Source organism: Cornus florida, unplaced genomic scaffold (assembly GCF_030987335.1).
Source record: "Cornus florida cultivar Cherokee Brave unplaced genomic scaffold, ASM3098733v1 CherokeeBrave_3.0.0_Hap2_Chr06, whole genome shotgun sequence".
Taxonomy (NCBI): domain Eukaryota; kingdom Viridiplantae; phylum Streptophyta; class Magnoliopsida; order Cornales; family Cornaceae; genus Cornus; species Cornus florida.
Genome location: NW_026775576.1, coordinates 94,727,879 through 94,745,740, shown reverse-complemented (window position 1 = coordinate 94,745,740; position 17,862 = coordinate 94,727,879). Strand labels below are relative to the sequence as shown.

Sequence of the window (17,862 nt, the reverse complement as noted above, 5' to 3'; positions counted from 1 at the left end):
ATAACACATACATGAGATAAATGTAGAAATAGAGTATGACATAGATAAAATAAATAAATAAATGAAGATTTTAATTAAATAACAGATTTATAAAATTTAAATCTAAATTTGAAAATTTTCAACAGCAAAATTCAACCTTGCTTTGACATTTCTAGGATCATCACCAAAAATAAACAACATAGAGTTAAACCAGACGAACCAAAACCAAAATTCACTCTTATAGTGTTGGAGAAATGAGAATTCATATTTATCACCCAATTTTGGTATTGACTAGTTATCAATTCTTTTATTGTTTTCCCTCCGGCAATGTCGACCAGTGACGCCATCAAGTCCGCTGCCAATGAAGGCCAACTTCCAGCTGCACCCACCGCCGCCACGTGACGGATTTCACCGCCGATGTAAAGAAATCATCAGAATTTGTGGTAAACGGAGTTTGTTCTGAGGATGACATGAATGGCCACCGCTAATCGCTGCTCTAGTACCTGCTGCTGCGGAAAAAAATGTGCTGAGATTCCGGAAACTTGGCTGTGTAAGGTGGATGATTTTTGGAGCTCTGGTGATATTGGTGGCATTCTCGGTGTTCCTGAAGTTCTCTGAGAAGGTTAAAGGGAGAGATGAAACGGATGGGGTAGGTGACATCTGTTGCTAATATGTGAAGGGCAAAAACGTCCTTTCAAAATTTTGGTATTTTATAATTAGGGTAAATGTAACGACTCACTCCACCACATGGTATGATATTGTCCGCTTTGGGCCTGAGCCCGCATGGTTTTGCTCTTGGGCTTCACCCCAAAAAGCCTCATACCAATTGGAAGTGACACACTTACATATAAGCACTTCACCTTTCCTCTACCCAGGCGATGTGGGACTGTGCACCGGTAGCTCGCCAGTGTGGTAGCCTGTCAGTGTCTCTCGCACCCGCCCACGACACACCCGCTCACAAGGTCATCACAATCCACCCCCCTTGGAGGCCCGACGTCCCAGTCGGCACACTTCCGGCTGGGTCAGGCTCTGATACCATTTGTAACGACCCACTCCACCACATGGTATGATATTGTCCGCTTTGGGCCTGAGCCCGCACGGTTTTGCTCTTGGGCTTCACCCCAAAAGGCCTCATACCAATTGGAGATGATGCACTTACATATAAGCACTTCACCTTTCCTCTACCCAAGCGATGTAGGACTTGTGCACCCGTAGCTCGCTAGTGTGGTAGCCTAACGGCACACCCTCCCACAAGGTCATCACTATCCACCCCCCTTGGAGGCCCGACGTCCTCGTCGGCACACTTTCGGCTGGGTCAGGCTCTGATACCATTTGTAACGACCCACTCCACTACATGGTATGATATTGTCCGCTTTGGGCCTGAGCCTGCACGGTTTTGCTCTTGGGCTTCACCCCAAAAGGCCTCATACCAATTGGAGGTGACACACTTACATATAAGCACTTCACCTTTCCTCTACCCAGACGATGTGGGACTTGTGCACCCGTAGCTCGCCAGTGTGGTAGCCTGACAGTGTCTCTCGCACCCGCCCACGGCACACCCACCCACAAGGTCATCACAAGGGGGGTGGATTGTGATGACCTTGTGGGGGGGGTGTGCCGTGGGAGGGTGCGAGAGACACTGTCAGGCTACCACACTGGCGAGCTACGGGTGCACAGTCCCACATCGCCTGGGTAGAGGAAAGGTGAAGTGCTTATATGTAAGTGTGTCACCTCCAATTGGTATGAGGCCTTTTGGGGTGAAGCCCAAGAGCAAAACCGTGCGGGCTCAGGCCCAAAGCGGACAATATCATACCATGTCGTGGAGTGGATCGTTACAAATGGTATCAGAACCTGACCCAGCCGGAAGTGTGCTGACGGGGACGTCGGGTCTCCAAGGGGGGTGGATTGTGATGACCTTGTAGGCGGGTGTGCCGTGGGCGGGTGCGAGAGACACTGTCAGGCTACCACACTGGTGAGCTACGGGTGCACAGTCCCACATCGCCTGGGTAGAGGAAAGGTGAAGTGATTATATGTAAGTGTGTCACCTCCAATTGGTATGAGGCCTTTTGGGGTGAAACTTAAGAGCAAAACCGTGCGGGCTCAGGCCCAAAGCGGACAATATCATACCATGTGGTGGAGCGAGTCGTTACAGTAAAGTACATAGACACCCCGAGGTTTGGAGTAAAGACAACCAGATGAAAGTTTTCTTATTTTTGGACAACCACACCCCTGGTAAAATTTGTCATCCAAATATAGCCTTAAAACATTTGAAAAATCCATTTTACCCTTCACTATTTTATTAATTTTAATTATAAAATATCAAAATACTTAAAGGACCAAATTACCTTTTTCATCTCAAAGTTTTTCAGTGAGATTGTTCTTGGCGTTCTTTAAAGATTTTATGATTGATGATGACGGATTGGGTGATGAAAGGCTATTATAGATTCATAGAGATACAATTCATAAATTCTATGTGTATACCAAATCAAAGCCGTTGAAGGACTGTATACCAGTTACCAAATCACAAATATACAAATCTATACACACACACACACACACACATATATATAGATTGTTCGAAACCCAAACCCGGTATTTTCCACCTCTAATTGACCCTTTATTCCATCCCAAATGAAAGTCATGGTTTTCATTCCAATCTTTTCAACAAAAATCTCGAAGTCGTCGCCATCAATTCGGTGTTTGAATTGCATCAAATGTTGGCCCCGAAGCAGTGTAATAGAGAAGGTGTTGTTGGCGGTGAAGGAGATGAAGTCGATAACAGTGATGAACGTCAAGCAAGCAGCGACACCACTTCCACACCTTTCAACCACCGGCCTACGAGCGGTTCACCATCTTCACCAGCCGACGAGCGGTTCACCATCTTCAACTGGTGAAACACAGTCCTAACTCCCGCGAGCTTCACCGTTCTACCTTGCAAGCTTCATTGATCTTAAACAGAGAGCAGAACTTCATCTCCATTCAAGACCCAGAAGTTTCAACGTCAAACCCAAACGGCGGCGAACAGCGAACAACCTAAAAGGCTTCATCAATTGATCAAGATAGCTAACTTGAGTGCAGGTCAATGAGCATGAAAAAGATACAGTGATCTTAAGTATCTCCATCGATGCAAACACAAGGCCGTAACTCCATTGATTCCGACGAACTCTGAGCAGCTAAGCTCCATTGATTCCGGCCAAGCTTCATTCACACCATATACATCCAGCGAGCTTTGGCAACTATGAACACCGATGAGTTTCCTTTAGGTAAAGACGTACTGTTGAGTTGCAGTCCTATGTGCCTCCGTCCAGTGACAAACAGTTCCGGCACTACAGTCAGCAAACGGCAGTAAGATCTTCCCCTCCGCGGTTCCGGCAAGCTTCCCCGTTTCAAACTTGTGTGCTACGGTTCAGTTCAATCTGCTATAGTCTACGAGCTTCATCTCTGGCGTACTCTATCCATGTAAACAAGCTTCATCTGGGCAAGAGGAGGAAGAGAGAGAACCAAGAGAGGAGAGAGAAAGGGGTTGTGAATATGGAGGAGAGAGACAAAGGGGCATTTGATTCAAGGGTATTTGAGTCCATTGTTTTGTTAATTTTATATCAAATGGTAATGAAGTCAATTCATCATTGTCGGGGTGTCTTTGTCTATTTTATCAAACTCGAAAGGGTGTGATTTTCCAAAAATTGGATAACTTTCTTCTAATACCAAACCTAGAGGGGTGTTAGTGTACTTTGCCCTTTTAATTAACATCAATTATATATTGAAAGGTAATAGAGTCTTTTTCAAACTTTTTAGGGACTGTTTGGCTGCAACTTTTGACAGGGGTGACTCGGGCTTAGGCTAAAATCTCTTAACTCAATTTTGGTATGGGCTTGATTTGAGAGATTTGTAATCCGAATCCATCCTCATCTCAATTTGTATAAAAAATAATATTTTTATTATTTTTATTATAAAAAATAATATCCAAACTCTTCAAACTTGCTAGAAAGAGCCATCTTGTTGATTCTTCATCTTGCTCTTCTATCTACTCATCATCTATTTGCTTATCATATTCATTAATATTACTTTTATTCCATGTGAATGTCTTCTTCTTTTTTTTCTTTTCTTCTTTTTCAAGGTAAGAAGTGTTAGAAGTTAGATTAGTAAATGCAGAGAGTCGAAACCTAACACTTCAAAGCACGTGAATATCAACCGGGCACATGAATTAATTTTTTTCATTCTCTTATATTAAAAGTAGTGTCTCTTATTAGAACTATTTATAATGCATTCATAATGTTGGAAATAAGACTCCAGATTTTGAAAATCTTCCAAGAGGGAGGTAACCCTTTTTGTATTTTTCATCATATGCAAACTAAGATTATATTAATCAAATCTTTATAATATATTTTTTTTTATTTAAAAAAAGTATCTTATTAACTCCGTTTTCAAACAAAAAGATTGTTTCCTTATCCTGCAAACTCCTGAGAGTCATTTGGAGGAAGTTGATAAGCCTATTTGGATCCTTTATGCTTCGAGATTATTTTAAGTTAAGATGGCTTTATAAAGTTGTCTCCTTTTTAAGTCTCCAACCCAACTTTTTTGGATCCAAGCCCAAGTATCAATTGTGAATTCGAACCTAAATGAAAAAGTTTATGAAACTTTTTTTTTTTTTTTAGTTGATACTCAACGTCCCTTCAAGGAATTGGTTATACCCAAGAGAATTCAAGCCTTAGATACTTTTTGAGGTACTAAGGTCAAGTTCTTATTCACTCAAGCCAACTCATTAGGGATAGGTTTACGGAACTCTAATGCAACCATGAGAGACTCTTTGTCCTTCAAAATATGAAATTAAGGAGAATCACTGAGGAAGATACATACAAAGTGTGAGGTCAATAAGCTGACAACCTAATTCACCCATTGCCCTATTTCTAAAGTTGAATGGAATTTGGGTCCCTCTCATATTGATACGGGTTAATAATTAGCTCAGTGACAATCCTAGAAACACGTTTGGCTGGATTTGATCAACGATATTGAAAGTCACTATCAACCAAGGGACCATCTAAGCATGGTTGCTTTTATCATCTGGCAAATTGAACCAAATCCATTAGTCAATCGAAGATACGTCAGAGCCATTTTTAACTTCAACGAATTTAAAAGAGCTACAACCCAAGCCTCACTTATCTTCCCAACTATCAAGGCTCCTTCTCCTCATGGAAACAATGATCTCCTCCTAGAACCCAATGGGCTTTCGCTCATCAGTCCCAGACATAGAATTCTCTATTCGGCCATCTAGATTGCCCAAAAAAAAAAAAAAACTATTCTCATTTTCTTAATGATATATCTTTTAGTTTTCGTTGTTACCTAAATATATCCTTACGATATAATAATTTAAAGTTCAAAAGTCAAACAAGTTAAATTGATTTATGTGAGATAAGAATTGACATCATCATATTAATGATCACATTAATAATTATAATATTATGATGACATTAATTCATATTCATATAAAATTAGTCTAACGTGTCTTACTGTCGAATTCTCTATCCTTATTATTATTATTTTTTTTTATCAATTATAAGTATGATTCCTAATTTCTCTCTCAAGATTGATTAGTATTTATGGCTCGTGAATGAATGAATGCATTATTATTATTATTGTTAGGGTTAAGCGTAGAAAACTTCAGTTATGTGCACAAATAGTCCTTTCTTTTAAAAAAAATTGTGCATTTCAGTTTGTAAAATTCAGAAAAACAAATGTGCAAATAAACCCATCTTGACAACTTTTTGTCTAAAAAATAAATATGAAAACTACATTTTTACCCTTTTTGTAATGAATAAGCAAAATGTTTTCGCTATCCTCTATATCTATCTACGTTTTAGGGACCATTTTTTCCGGCCACTTCCATATTTGTCGGCCGAATCTCCTCTAGCACCATCCAATTGTTTGCCAAGCCCAATCTCTAATCATCCCAACAATTATCACGAGGCTAAAAGTCTGTAATCTGTGCTCATTATAGCTCACCATCTGTGTCCGCCAATCAGCATATGACTAAAGTCTGTAATCTCCTATGGATTCAAAGTATATGGATTTCTCTTGTTTCCACACGGGACTGTTTGCCAAGAAAAAAAAAAAAACAAAACATGGATCTGTTGGGTTTTATTGATTAGAGGAATCAATGAGTGATCCAAAGTCTTCCATCCACTCATGGAATTCTACATGGGTCTATTGAAGTAATGGGTCTGTTTGTATTATGTGTTGTAACTTTTAAATTTGTGTGTATAGTGCGTGTCTATAGAGAGAGAGAGGAGAGAACCAGGTCTCATTTTTCACCTCTGTAAACAAAACCAAACCCAATTTATGATTCTTTGATCTTCAACTCCATAAACCTAATATTACATATATACTCAATATTACATATATATAGACATTTTGGGTGATTTATATATGCATATATATAAACCCGAAAACCACCAAATTATGAATCCCGTTTTGGAATTTTTTTTAGATAGAGAGAGTTCAGAAAAGGCTAAAGAACCAGCAACGCAACCACCACAAGTTAATGGTGTATTATATAGTTTGGGATTGTTTGGTTTGGGTTTTATTATATCCCGTTTTGGTTTTGGGGTTGTTTGTTTCAGCTTATCCCATTCTTGGACAAAATGAGATTTATTTTATGGGTTAATTACAACGACACCCCCTGAAGTTTGATGTATTAACAGCCATATATAACTTAGCCATTTTTTGAACAATGGCACCCCCTGTGAGAATTTTGATCCAAACAAGCCCTTAAAATGTTAAAAAGACGAAATTGCCCTTCAATGTTTAATTCATTTTTGTGGGAAAATATCAGAACTTATGAAAAGTCAATTTTGCCCTTATATATATACATTATTACATCAACACCATCATATATATATATATATATATATATATATATATATATAACCAAGTCCAACAAAAAATTGGAATAGCAGCACCGTCGCCAACCACAACCGAGCTCCACCTCCCTCGCCGGATCTGTCTCACCGTCCACAGCCACCGGCCGAGCTCGCCATCGCTCTTATCGCCGGTCACAAATCATAGCCGACTTTTCCTTGCCCGCCAGTGGACATCATCAAAGCTGAGAGTCCCTGCCGGTGGACATCCAGATCTGTCTCACCGATCCACAGCCACTGGCCAAGCTCGCCGTCGCTCTCATCGCCGGTCGCAGATATCCACAACCGAGTTCTCCTTGCCCGCTGGTGGACATCATCAAAGCCGATAGTCCCTCCTCGCTCACCGCCGCAGTTAACCAGCCAGTCTCTATCGGCTTCATCAAGTCGTCACAGCTAGTCCGTCACCGCTTTGCCGCAGTTCATCCACACCCGTGCTCTTCATCTTGCTCGCAAGCTCGCCGCCGAGTCTCCACGGCCAGTGGATGCTTTGACGAAAGCCCGGCACTGCCTCCACTCTCTCTATCACTATTGCCCCTGTTCATTCTTTCAAGAAATATATATATTTTTTTTTGCCCACAAAATTGAAGAAACACATTAGATAGGCACAGAGAAATTAATTAATAGTATGCAATAATTCTCACTAAACCCATTTACAATCTCTCTGTTTCGTTTTTTGGTGGAGGTGGCAGTGGTGGGTGGTGGTGGTTTTGGGGTCTGATTTTCAGTGAGAGAGGATAGAGATATAAAATTAAAATTAATAAGGATAATTCTGTCATTTGAAGATTTGAATATTTTAAATTAAAAATTAGTATTTTATTGAAGGGCAATTTAGTCTTTTCTCACCTTTTAAGGGTATGTTTGGATAAAAAATTCTAACAAGGGGTGTCTTTGTTAACTTTATCAAACCTAGTGGGGTGTCATCGTTCAAAAATGGTCTAACTTGTATATAGCTGTAATTATAGTAAACCTCAGAGGGTGTCATTGTAATTAACCCTTATTTTATTTTTGTCCCAAATAAATAAACTCTTATACCAATTGAACAAAATGATCATTTTACATGGCTTGTAGTTTTACTTATTAATTTATTCTACTGTAATGAAGGTATTATCGTCATTTTAAACCTCGATGGGCTATTTGCACCAAATCAATAGTATAGGGGGGTTTTAAACTACACTGTTTACACTATATCAATAATAAAGGAGAATTTTTGCACTTGACCCTTATTATTATTATTATTATTATTATTATGGTAAAGTACACTAAACCCCCCTGAACTTTCTTCTCTTTCTTAAGAAACCCCCCTGAACTTTAAGGAATGCACTTTACTTCCTAAACTATTCTACTTGTTGCAAATACTGAAATTTTGTTACTTGGCCGTCTAATAATTAACGTTGAGAGAAGGCACGTGACCCATGTGCATTGGTTAAAATTTAGAATACCATATATACCACTATTTTTTTTTCTTAGTTGGTACTCACACACACATGTCTCTACTAAGCCTCAACCCCTGACCTCTCTTTGAGAAATAGGGGCCTGATATCGCTAAGCCATTGACATGTTGGTCCTTATGACTATTATATTAAACATTATATATTGAACCCCAAAATCATCAATGTTCAACAGTTCGCGGCAGAGGAAGTCGAAATCGCAATGATTTGAGAGCTGAAAGTTTGATTTTTGTCCAAGGTAGGAGCACCAAAAGCTATAATTTTAGAGGAGTTTGTAGTCGAAGCGGCGAATCGAGCTCATCGGGATTGTCGGCGGTGATTTGAGATGCATTTAGGAGTTAGCAAAGTGGAGTACCAAGTGTTCTCTTTGGTTAGAAACGTAGTCGTTAGAAGACCCCGAGCCAATCCATGACGTTGTCCCATTTGTGGAATGGTGGTTTCTGGAGGTCCCCGCCGACGGCACGTAGGGCGACTGTGGCGACACGTACCTCTGGGAAGCGGAGGGACGGGTGCTTAGTTAGGAGGTTATTGATGGAAATTATGTTTAAAAACTCTTCGAATCGACGAGGCGGCGGTAGCAGCGCTTTGATTTGTTGTGGATGAGCTTTGGAGAATGGGGATTGGCTTTGATTTGTTATGGCAGAAAAGTATGAAGACTATGCAAGATGGGTGTTAACCATAGAATTTGCCGGTGACCATCGACGTCGAAAAAGCATCACCGGCGTGCCATCCCCGCTGCAAGTCGCCATCGCCACAGCCCAATCTGTGGCTCAACGACAGCGAGGATACGGCGACCTCTGTAACTCTTTCTCAACAATAGCAAAGGACCAACCAATGGCAGATTACGAAGCAATCAAAACCAAACGTAGATACCCTCTACAAATTCAATCACACACAGTCAATACGACAACAACTGGCGACAATGAACAGAAGGATCGTCGGTGGCCACTGCCCTCTATACACTGACCCCTCTGTTTTGTATGTGTGTGTATATATATATAGTTATATGTGTGTAATTTTGAGTTGTTGGGTTTTGTGTGGCTTTGTGTGGTGGAATGGTGACTTCCGATGGTTTTGTTCACTAAACATGGTATCCACGGTGAAAAAAAAAAAAAAAAAAAAAAAAAAAAAAAAAAAAAAAAAAGGAGATAGAGAGAAGAGACCCAGTAAGAGTATCTCCAACCCACCTGCTATTTGGGCTGCTAATTCAAAATATGGCAAGTGGGCTTACAACTGGGCTCTCCAATGCAATGTTATTTGGGTCGCTATTTTTTATGCCAATTGTAGCAAAACAAATAACAATTGCTATATGGGCTGGGGTCACAGAAAAGAAGGGACGGCTCCAATTTCGCTTGTATTTGTCTAGGGCAATAGAGAGAGAGAGAGAGAGAGGAGAACGGTGGCAATAGAAACGAAAGAGATCGGCCACCAGCGACAAAAAGTTCATCTCTTCCTCATCGTTGTCTCTCCGATTCGTCGTCAGGTCACCGTCAATCCATTGTTCTTCCTCATTGTTGTTAGACTCATAAATCTCCTTTATGGTAGGTTCATAAACCCCCTTTCTGTCCCTCATCGTTGTCTCTCCGATTCGTCGCCGAGTCACCGTCAATCCATTGCTGACCTCTAAGGTACATTGTTGTTCATTATCTTCTTCTCACCTCTAATCTAAATCTTCCAGAAAGCAGAATCAATCAAAAATTGATTCATTAATATTATTATTTTTTAAAACGATCACAATATAGGTGAAGGAAAATTTGGGTGAATTGGGTTTTTAATTTTGCTTGATATACAACAAGATATTTTTAGTTAGATTGTTGATGAGAATATAAATTTAGATACTTTAATGTTAATTGCAGGGTCTCCAAATCTTCTAAGATCTTTGCTGAGAAATTTCCGACTCTAGTTACCGGCTTCTTTTTCTTTACTTGGTAAGCTCTTTCTCATGTGATGTTTGTGTAATCATGATAATGTATGTGTCTCAATTACTTGTGCAACTCAATTAGATAATTTTATGCTAAATTCAAGTTATAGTTTCTTTCCAGACATCCGATAAAATTGGAACAAATTTACTGGAAAAAAAAAAAAAAAAAAGTAGTGGTAATTGTTTGATGCACTTTTTTTAATTGCAATATATGTTACATTAACTCTTCTAGACATCCGATAAAATTGGAACAAATTTACTGGAAAAAAAAAAAGTAGTGGTAATTGTTTGATGCACTTTTTTTTAATTGAAATATATGTTACATCAACAATTCTTCTATACCAATGTGAAATGTTAGAAGTAGCATTTTGAAACAAGACATGTTGAGTATATGTGTTGGGATTTTCCATGTCCAATATGCAACTAGGAAGCATGTTGATAATTTAGGTTTATCATATGATTTTGGTCATAAAATTGTCTCCTTTTAATTTATCTTTTTTTAAAATAAGTTCAAGGTACATATATATAGTTTGGTTCATGTGTCCTTAGGCTTGAAGACATATATTGGAATATATATCTCGTTGTATACATGGTTTTGATTAATATGGAACAGATTTTATACTTCTCTAATTCTTTCTCTTGAAGAGTATACTCTGTGAGATGGTATATTACTATTGTTGACATGAATATTATTGCATTTAGACATTCATATAAGCGCCCACACGTGTATGTGGCACAAACACACACTAAATTTGTTGTGTATGAACTTGTTTGTTGATTCTTTATTGTTTTTCTGTTCAGGTACTTCCTAAATGTCATCTTCAATATCCTCAACAAGGTCTATAATTATTTCCCATATCCATAGTAAGTTATGTTTGCGTTTTGGTTTCTCAATTTTCAGATACTCCTGCCTATGTTAATTCTGAATCAAATCAATGCATTTTAATGTGATCATTATCATTAGGTTTGATAACAGTAATCTATTAGAAACCTTACATTTGTATAACATGCATACTTTCAAGGTCCAAACTATTAAGATTTTACCTCTGGTAATCCAGGATTATACAGTTGTAAATTGAATTATTTATTCCTTGATTTAGGGCTAATTGGTAGGTAATTAGTTTCCCGATAATTGTATAATTAGTTACCTATTTTAGCTATGTATTATTCTATAAATTGAATATAAAGCCATCGTGAATAATATCGAATTGAGTTTTGATTCTCATTCTTTCTCTTGAATTTCAAGATGGTATCAGAGCCATCATTGAACCGTATTTTTTTATTTCTTTGAATTTTTTGATCTCTTTGAATTTTTTTGTTCTCTTTGAATTTAGCCCTGAAATACACAGACCCATACCCAAACCCATACATAGCCAATACATCAACAGGCATCTCATACCCATACAACATAACCATACCCATACACATCAATTCACAGTCACCATTGATTAACCCATCACAAGCCGTTACTAAACCGCTAAAAACCTCGCCATATCGGGATCTAAAACGACGACGATAAAGCCGCAGCTACTGCCATCACTAGTCTGAGCAGTCGCCGGACCAATTGCCGTCACAACTCACAGCCGTAACCAAACCGCTGCACCTCGACAGATCTGTATCGCCGTCGTCGGACCTGTATCGCTGTCGCCGGATCTAATTCGCTGTCAGCTGTCACCGGATCTGCAGCCTTTGACGGCCGAACTGCTGTCCGTAATATCGTCGGATCCATCTCAGTCGAACCGAACCAGCCGTCGTCTCAATCATCGCCGTTGGATCCATCATCGCCGTCGCACAAGGAGGAGAACCTACAGCCGCTGTCTCCATCACCAGATCGCCGGCCGCTCATCCAGTTTTGCTGGATCTCCATCTTCTGTTTGCATCTCCATTTGTTTTATTTTTTTTGTTTCTCTCTCTTGACAGAAACTAATTGGGTTCCTTATATTTGTTGTTTTTTTGTTTTTTTTTTTTGTAATAGATATATAGATATATATATATATATCCAAAAAAAAAAAAAGGAAAAAATGAGTGAAAAAAATATTGAATCCTCTGGGATGAAATCAGTTCCTATTTTTGTTCAATCTGAAAGTGTTTTTAATACAGGAATTAGTCTTACTGAATCCAATTATGACATTTGGTCCCAACTGATGGAGATGCATATTGCTGAAAGGGAGAAACTTTCCTATATTCGTGGCAAGACTAAGCCACCTACTGAATCAGAAGATGGTTATGACAAATGGCATGCTGAAAATCAGAAAGTGAAGCGGTGGCTATTAATGTCCATGACTCAATAATTATGAAGCGTTATTTACGCTTACCCACTGCCCACGAAATCTGGAGTGCTCTATCAAAGGCCTTTTATTATGGGAATGATGAGTTGCAAGTTTTTGCCTTGAACCAAAAGGCCTTCACCGCCAAACAAAATGGCAAATCTCTATCTGAATATTATGGAGAGCTAACTGAGGTTTTCCGAGAAATGGACCATCGAGATAAAGTGGTCATGAAAGATCCGGATGACATTGAAAGCATATCGGAAGTCTATCGAGCAACTAAGAGTTCACATCTTTCTTGCTGGATTGAATGCTGATTTTGAACAAGTTCGTGGAAAACATCAGAAGGCATCAACGCTCATTACCTCGTAGCGCACAACCCCATCAATAGAGCAAAGCATGTTTTACGCCACGATCCAGTTCCAGACTTGGAAGGTTGCTACTCTTTGGTTCGACAAGAAGTGGTACGTCGTGCAACTCTGAAAAAGGAGTCTGAAAACTCTGAAGCTTCAGTCATGATGGTTCGCAACAGATCGAAGCAAAACTGGTAAGACTGTACTAAACCCAATCAATCTAAAGTTACCAACGGTGCAGACAAGTCTACCTACAAATGCACCCATTGCAATTAGACTGGTCATACCAAAAGTCGTTGTTTCGAACTTGTAGGATATCCGGAATGGTGGGATTATAGTCGTTGGAAAAAGAATTCGATGAAGACCTCTGCTACAGCAGTTGTTAAGACAGAGGATGATGGTGCTGAGAAGGCCTTGGTGTTGGTAGTCACTGGTGATAATGGTGGTAAGATTTTAAATATTTCTACATCTGTTGTTAATAGTGCATGGATAATTGATTCTGGTGCTACAGATCATATGACTTTTAATTCTAGACAGGTTTCATCTCTTAATTCCTCCTCACAACATTTTGTTTCTACTGTCAATGGTACTTCGACCCCAATTATTGGGAAAGGAGCTTTGAAACTCCCTGATAATCTGCATTTAGATTATGTTTTAGTTGTTCCATCGTTAGCTTATAATCTTTTGTCAGTTTCCCAACTCACCACAGCTTTGTCTTGTGTTGTAATTTTTTGGCCTGATTTTTGTGTGTTTAGGGACATCCAAACAAAGCAGACGATTGGTTGTGGTATTAGGCGAGGGAAGCTGTATTACTTGGACTTGATATCGAAAAGTTCCGACAAGCTACGACAAGCATTGACAGTGGATGGTTCTGAGGGGGAAACAAAGAAATCTGATGGTTCTGAGGGGGAGAAGAAGAAATATGAAATCTGGCTTCGGCATCGACGTCTGGGGTATGCTTCCTTTGGTTATCTGAAAAAATTATTTCCTAGTTTATTTGAAAATTTTAATGGTTCTAGTTTTCACTGTGATGTTTGTGAACTAGCAAAGAGCCATCGTGCTTCGTTTCCATTATATTTGAATAAAAGTCCACTTCCTTTTATGGTTATACATTCTGATGTTTGGGTCCGTCCAAAGTAACTACTTTAGGTGGATCACGTTGGTTTGTTACTTTTATTTATGACTGTACCAGGATGACCTGGTTATGCCTGATGAAATCCAAAAGTGAAGTGAACTTATTATTTCAAAAGTTTCATAAAATGGTTGAAACTCACTACAATGCATATGTTCAGGTTCTTTGTAGTGACAATGGTGGGGAATATTAGAGTTTTAACCTTCAACAATATTTGGAATCACATGGAACTATTCATCAAACTACTTGTTCCAATACACCCCAGCAAAACGGGGTTGCAAAGGGAAAAAATCGGCACTTGTTGGAAGTTGTTCGTGCTTCATTGATAGAAGCTCATATGCCGTTATCGTATTGGGGAGAAACACTTACTGCTGCAACATATCTAATCAATCGAGTACCTTCCAGCTCTATTGACTTCCAGACACCATGGCTCTCACTGACGCAGTTATTGCTTCAACCGTCCCAAATCTACCTCCTCATGTTTTTTGGTTGTGTAGCTTTTGTACACCTCCATAAGTATCAACGCAACAAGCTAACTCCTCAGGCATTGCGATGTGTTTTTCTCGGATATGCTGCTCATAAAAAGGGGCATCGCTATTATCACCCTCCAACTCGACGAATGTTCATCACCATAGATGTTGTCTTCCATGAAGACTCGATATATTTTTCCTCTGCATTTGAACTTCAGGGGGAGTAGCAGAATGAAATTCAGACTCTAGATTATGATTATCACACTTTTGTGGATGATGATTCTAGTGATGATGATTCACAAGTCGGACCAGCCAATCAAGAATCAGGCGAATTGCATTCGAGTGGTATACGTTTAGGATCAAAGTGGTGATGAACGCCCAGAAATGGAAAGTATGATGCCAACCCCACTATCCTCCGAGTTTGAATCCCTCGCAACTGATATATCAAACCAATCGCCTGCTGAGGATGTTCCTGAATTAGTGTCTGAGCCACTTCGAAAACAATTACCACAGCGTCATACTAAAGGTATTCCTAAACCCACATATGAACCTGAACTTCCTAGTAAAGTAAAGTATCTCATGAGTCATTATATATCAAACCATCATTTGTCAGAATCAAATTTGTCATTTGTATATCAATTATCTACTGTATCTATTCCTAACAGTGTGCAGGAAGCCTTAACTGATCCTAAGTGGAAAGCAGCTATAAAACTTGGGAACTCATTGATCCTCCACCAGGAAAGAAACCAGTAGGATGTCGATGGATCTATATTGTGAAGTATAAAGCTGATGGCACAGTTGAACGCTTTAAAGCAAGGTTGGTAGCAAAAGGTTACACCCAAACCTATGGAATCGATTACACAGAGACGTTCGCACCTGTAGCCAAAATCAACACAGTTCGGGTCTTGTTGTCTTTAGCTGTGAACTTGGATTGACCATTGCAACAATTCGATGTGAAGAATGTCTTTCTGCATGGTGAATTATCTGAAGAAGTCTACATGGATCTCCTACCAGGATGCATGATACCCCAAAAGTATAGTCGAAAGGTCTGTAGGTTAAAGAAATCGTTATATGGGTTGAAACAATCTCCGAGAGCATGGTTTGGAAGATTCACAAAGTCAATGATAGCCTTTGGCTACCATCAGAGTAATTCAGACCACACATTATTCTTGAAGACACAACAGGGTAAGATCACTGCACTCATTGTATATGTAGAAGACATGGTGATTACAGGAAATGATCCTGAAGAAATGAAGGCTCTCAAGAAGTACTTGTCCAGAGAATTCGAAATGAAAGATCTAGGTCATTTAAGATATTTTATTGGGATCGAAGTATCTCGATCTAATAAAGGAATCTTTCTATCTCAAGAAAATATACCTTAAATCTATTACAAGAGACTGGCATGACAACATGTCAACCAGCTGAGACACCAATGGAAGAAGGATTGAAGTTATGTATTGAGTCCAACCAAGTACCTGCTAATAAAGGAAGATACCAAAGACTTGTAAGGAGATTGATGTACTTAGCACACACGAGACTGGATCTGGCTTATGCATGAAGCATTGTTAGCCAGTTTATGCATGATCATGGAGAGCAACATATGAATGCAGTTATGCGCCTTTTGAGGTATTTGAAATCTGCTCCTGGAAAAGGAATTTTGTTCACTAAAAATGCTGGTTATCAAAACATAGATGCATATACTGATGCTGACTGGGTTGGAGCTATAGATGATAGGCGATCTACTTCTGGTTACTTCACTTTTGTAGGCGGTAATCTTGTTATATGGAGAAGCAAGAAACAAAATGTTGTTGCTCGCTCAAGTGCAGAAGCTGAATTCAGAGGTATGACGCTTGGACTTTGTGAAACTTTGTGGTTAAGACTTTTCTTGCGGGATTTAGGTAATCTACCAAGGCAACCGATTCGACTATATTGTGACAATAAAGCAACATGTGATATTGCCTATAATCCAGTTCAACATGATCGTATAAAGCTTGTCGAAATAAATAGATTCTACATTAAGGAGAAGTTGGATGAAGAAATTGTGGAGTTGCCTGAGATTCGATCTGAGGATCAACTAGCCGACATTCTCACCAAAACAGTCTCAACTCAAGTGTTTTCAACAAATTTTAGACAAGTTGGGCATGTGTGACATCTATGCACCAACTTGAGGGGGAGTGTTGAGATTTTACCTCTGGTAATCCAGGATTATACAGCTGTAAATTGAATTATTTACTCCTTAATTTAGGGCTAATTGGTAACTAATTAGTTTCCCAATTATTGTATAATTAGTTACCTATTTTAGCTAGGTATTATTCTATAAATTGAATGTAAAGCCATCGTGAATAATATCGAATTGAGTTTTGATTCTAATTCTCTTTCTTGAATTTCAGGACAAACTGTTCTCTCTCTTCAACCACACTATTTACGTTTGTGTTTTAAAATAAATATCAACTTCAACACAGTGTTATTTGTAAAAATTTATGAGCTTATAAATGGTGAGAATGGTAGTTAAAAAAGAATGGTGGTTGTGTCAAAAAATAACATTTTGCATGAAATACACCATTGGAGCAGAATTGCTAAAATGTAACATTTTGACACTGTAGTACTGTTAAAATATAGATTTGGTATCCGAATTTAGCATTTTAGCATTGGAGATGCTCTAAGAAAACAAAAAAAAAAAAGTCAGCAACCAATAGCTTTTGTCACGTGTGCGAGGACTCCATTGAATGATAAACTTCAAAATTAGATGAACTTCAAAATGTCGCCGATCAACTTAAGGGCTAAAAAGCAATTTAATTTTCTTATTGACATTTTGTCTTCCAATGCAACAAAATGATAATTTAGGAAATTTAGTACACTTTCCCTTTATTATTATTTCAATGCAACAAAATGATAATTTAAGAGGGTTTAAGCAGTGCACGTTCCCCTTGTTATTATTCCATAACACTTTCTTCACTCTGTATAGTTGACCGAATAACAAATTGAACCACCACCTTTCTTCACTCTGTATAGTTGACCGAATAACAAATTGAACCACCACCGTATTTTATCAAACATTAGACGCACTAGTATATATTCATTCAGCACAACCTAATCCACATGTAAAACAAAATTGCACAATACTTGAGTCATGACTCTTGCTCTATAAGAACCAAGTTTGTCCACCTAGGTGAGGTCCACTAAAATATAGATACTTGTCTGAAAGTTTGAAATTATTCGAAATGGTTCCAAATCCATCTTTGAAGGGTTACCGGGCGATATTGTGACTTTTTCTCTCTTACGGACCCTACCCAACCCCACTCGTGATAAGCTACGCGTAAAGAAAATCAGTTGTTGAGGATTCTCGTATACACCCTAATTTCCATCCTTCTCTTCTGC

At 38.9% G+C, this 17,862-nt stretch overlaps 1 protein-coding gene across 1 annotated transcript; it reads left to right on the top strand.

The window, feature by feature from the left end:
- Positions 1-12,555: 12,555 nt before the first annotated feature.
- On the top strand, positions 12,556-14,711 carry LOC132314630 (uncharacterized). The gene is made up of 5 exons (XM_059813469.1): positions 12,556-12,814; positions 12,875-13,050; positions 13,159-13,835; positions 14,075-14,174; positions 14,280-14,711. The coding sequence occupies exons 1-5, from the start codon at positions 12,556-12,558 to the stop codon at positions 14,709-14,711; spliced, it is 1,644 nt and encodes a 547-aa protein (XP_059669452.1).
- The last annotated feature ends 3,151 nt before the right edge of the window (positions 14,712-17,862 follow it).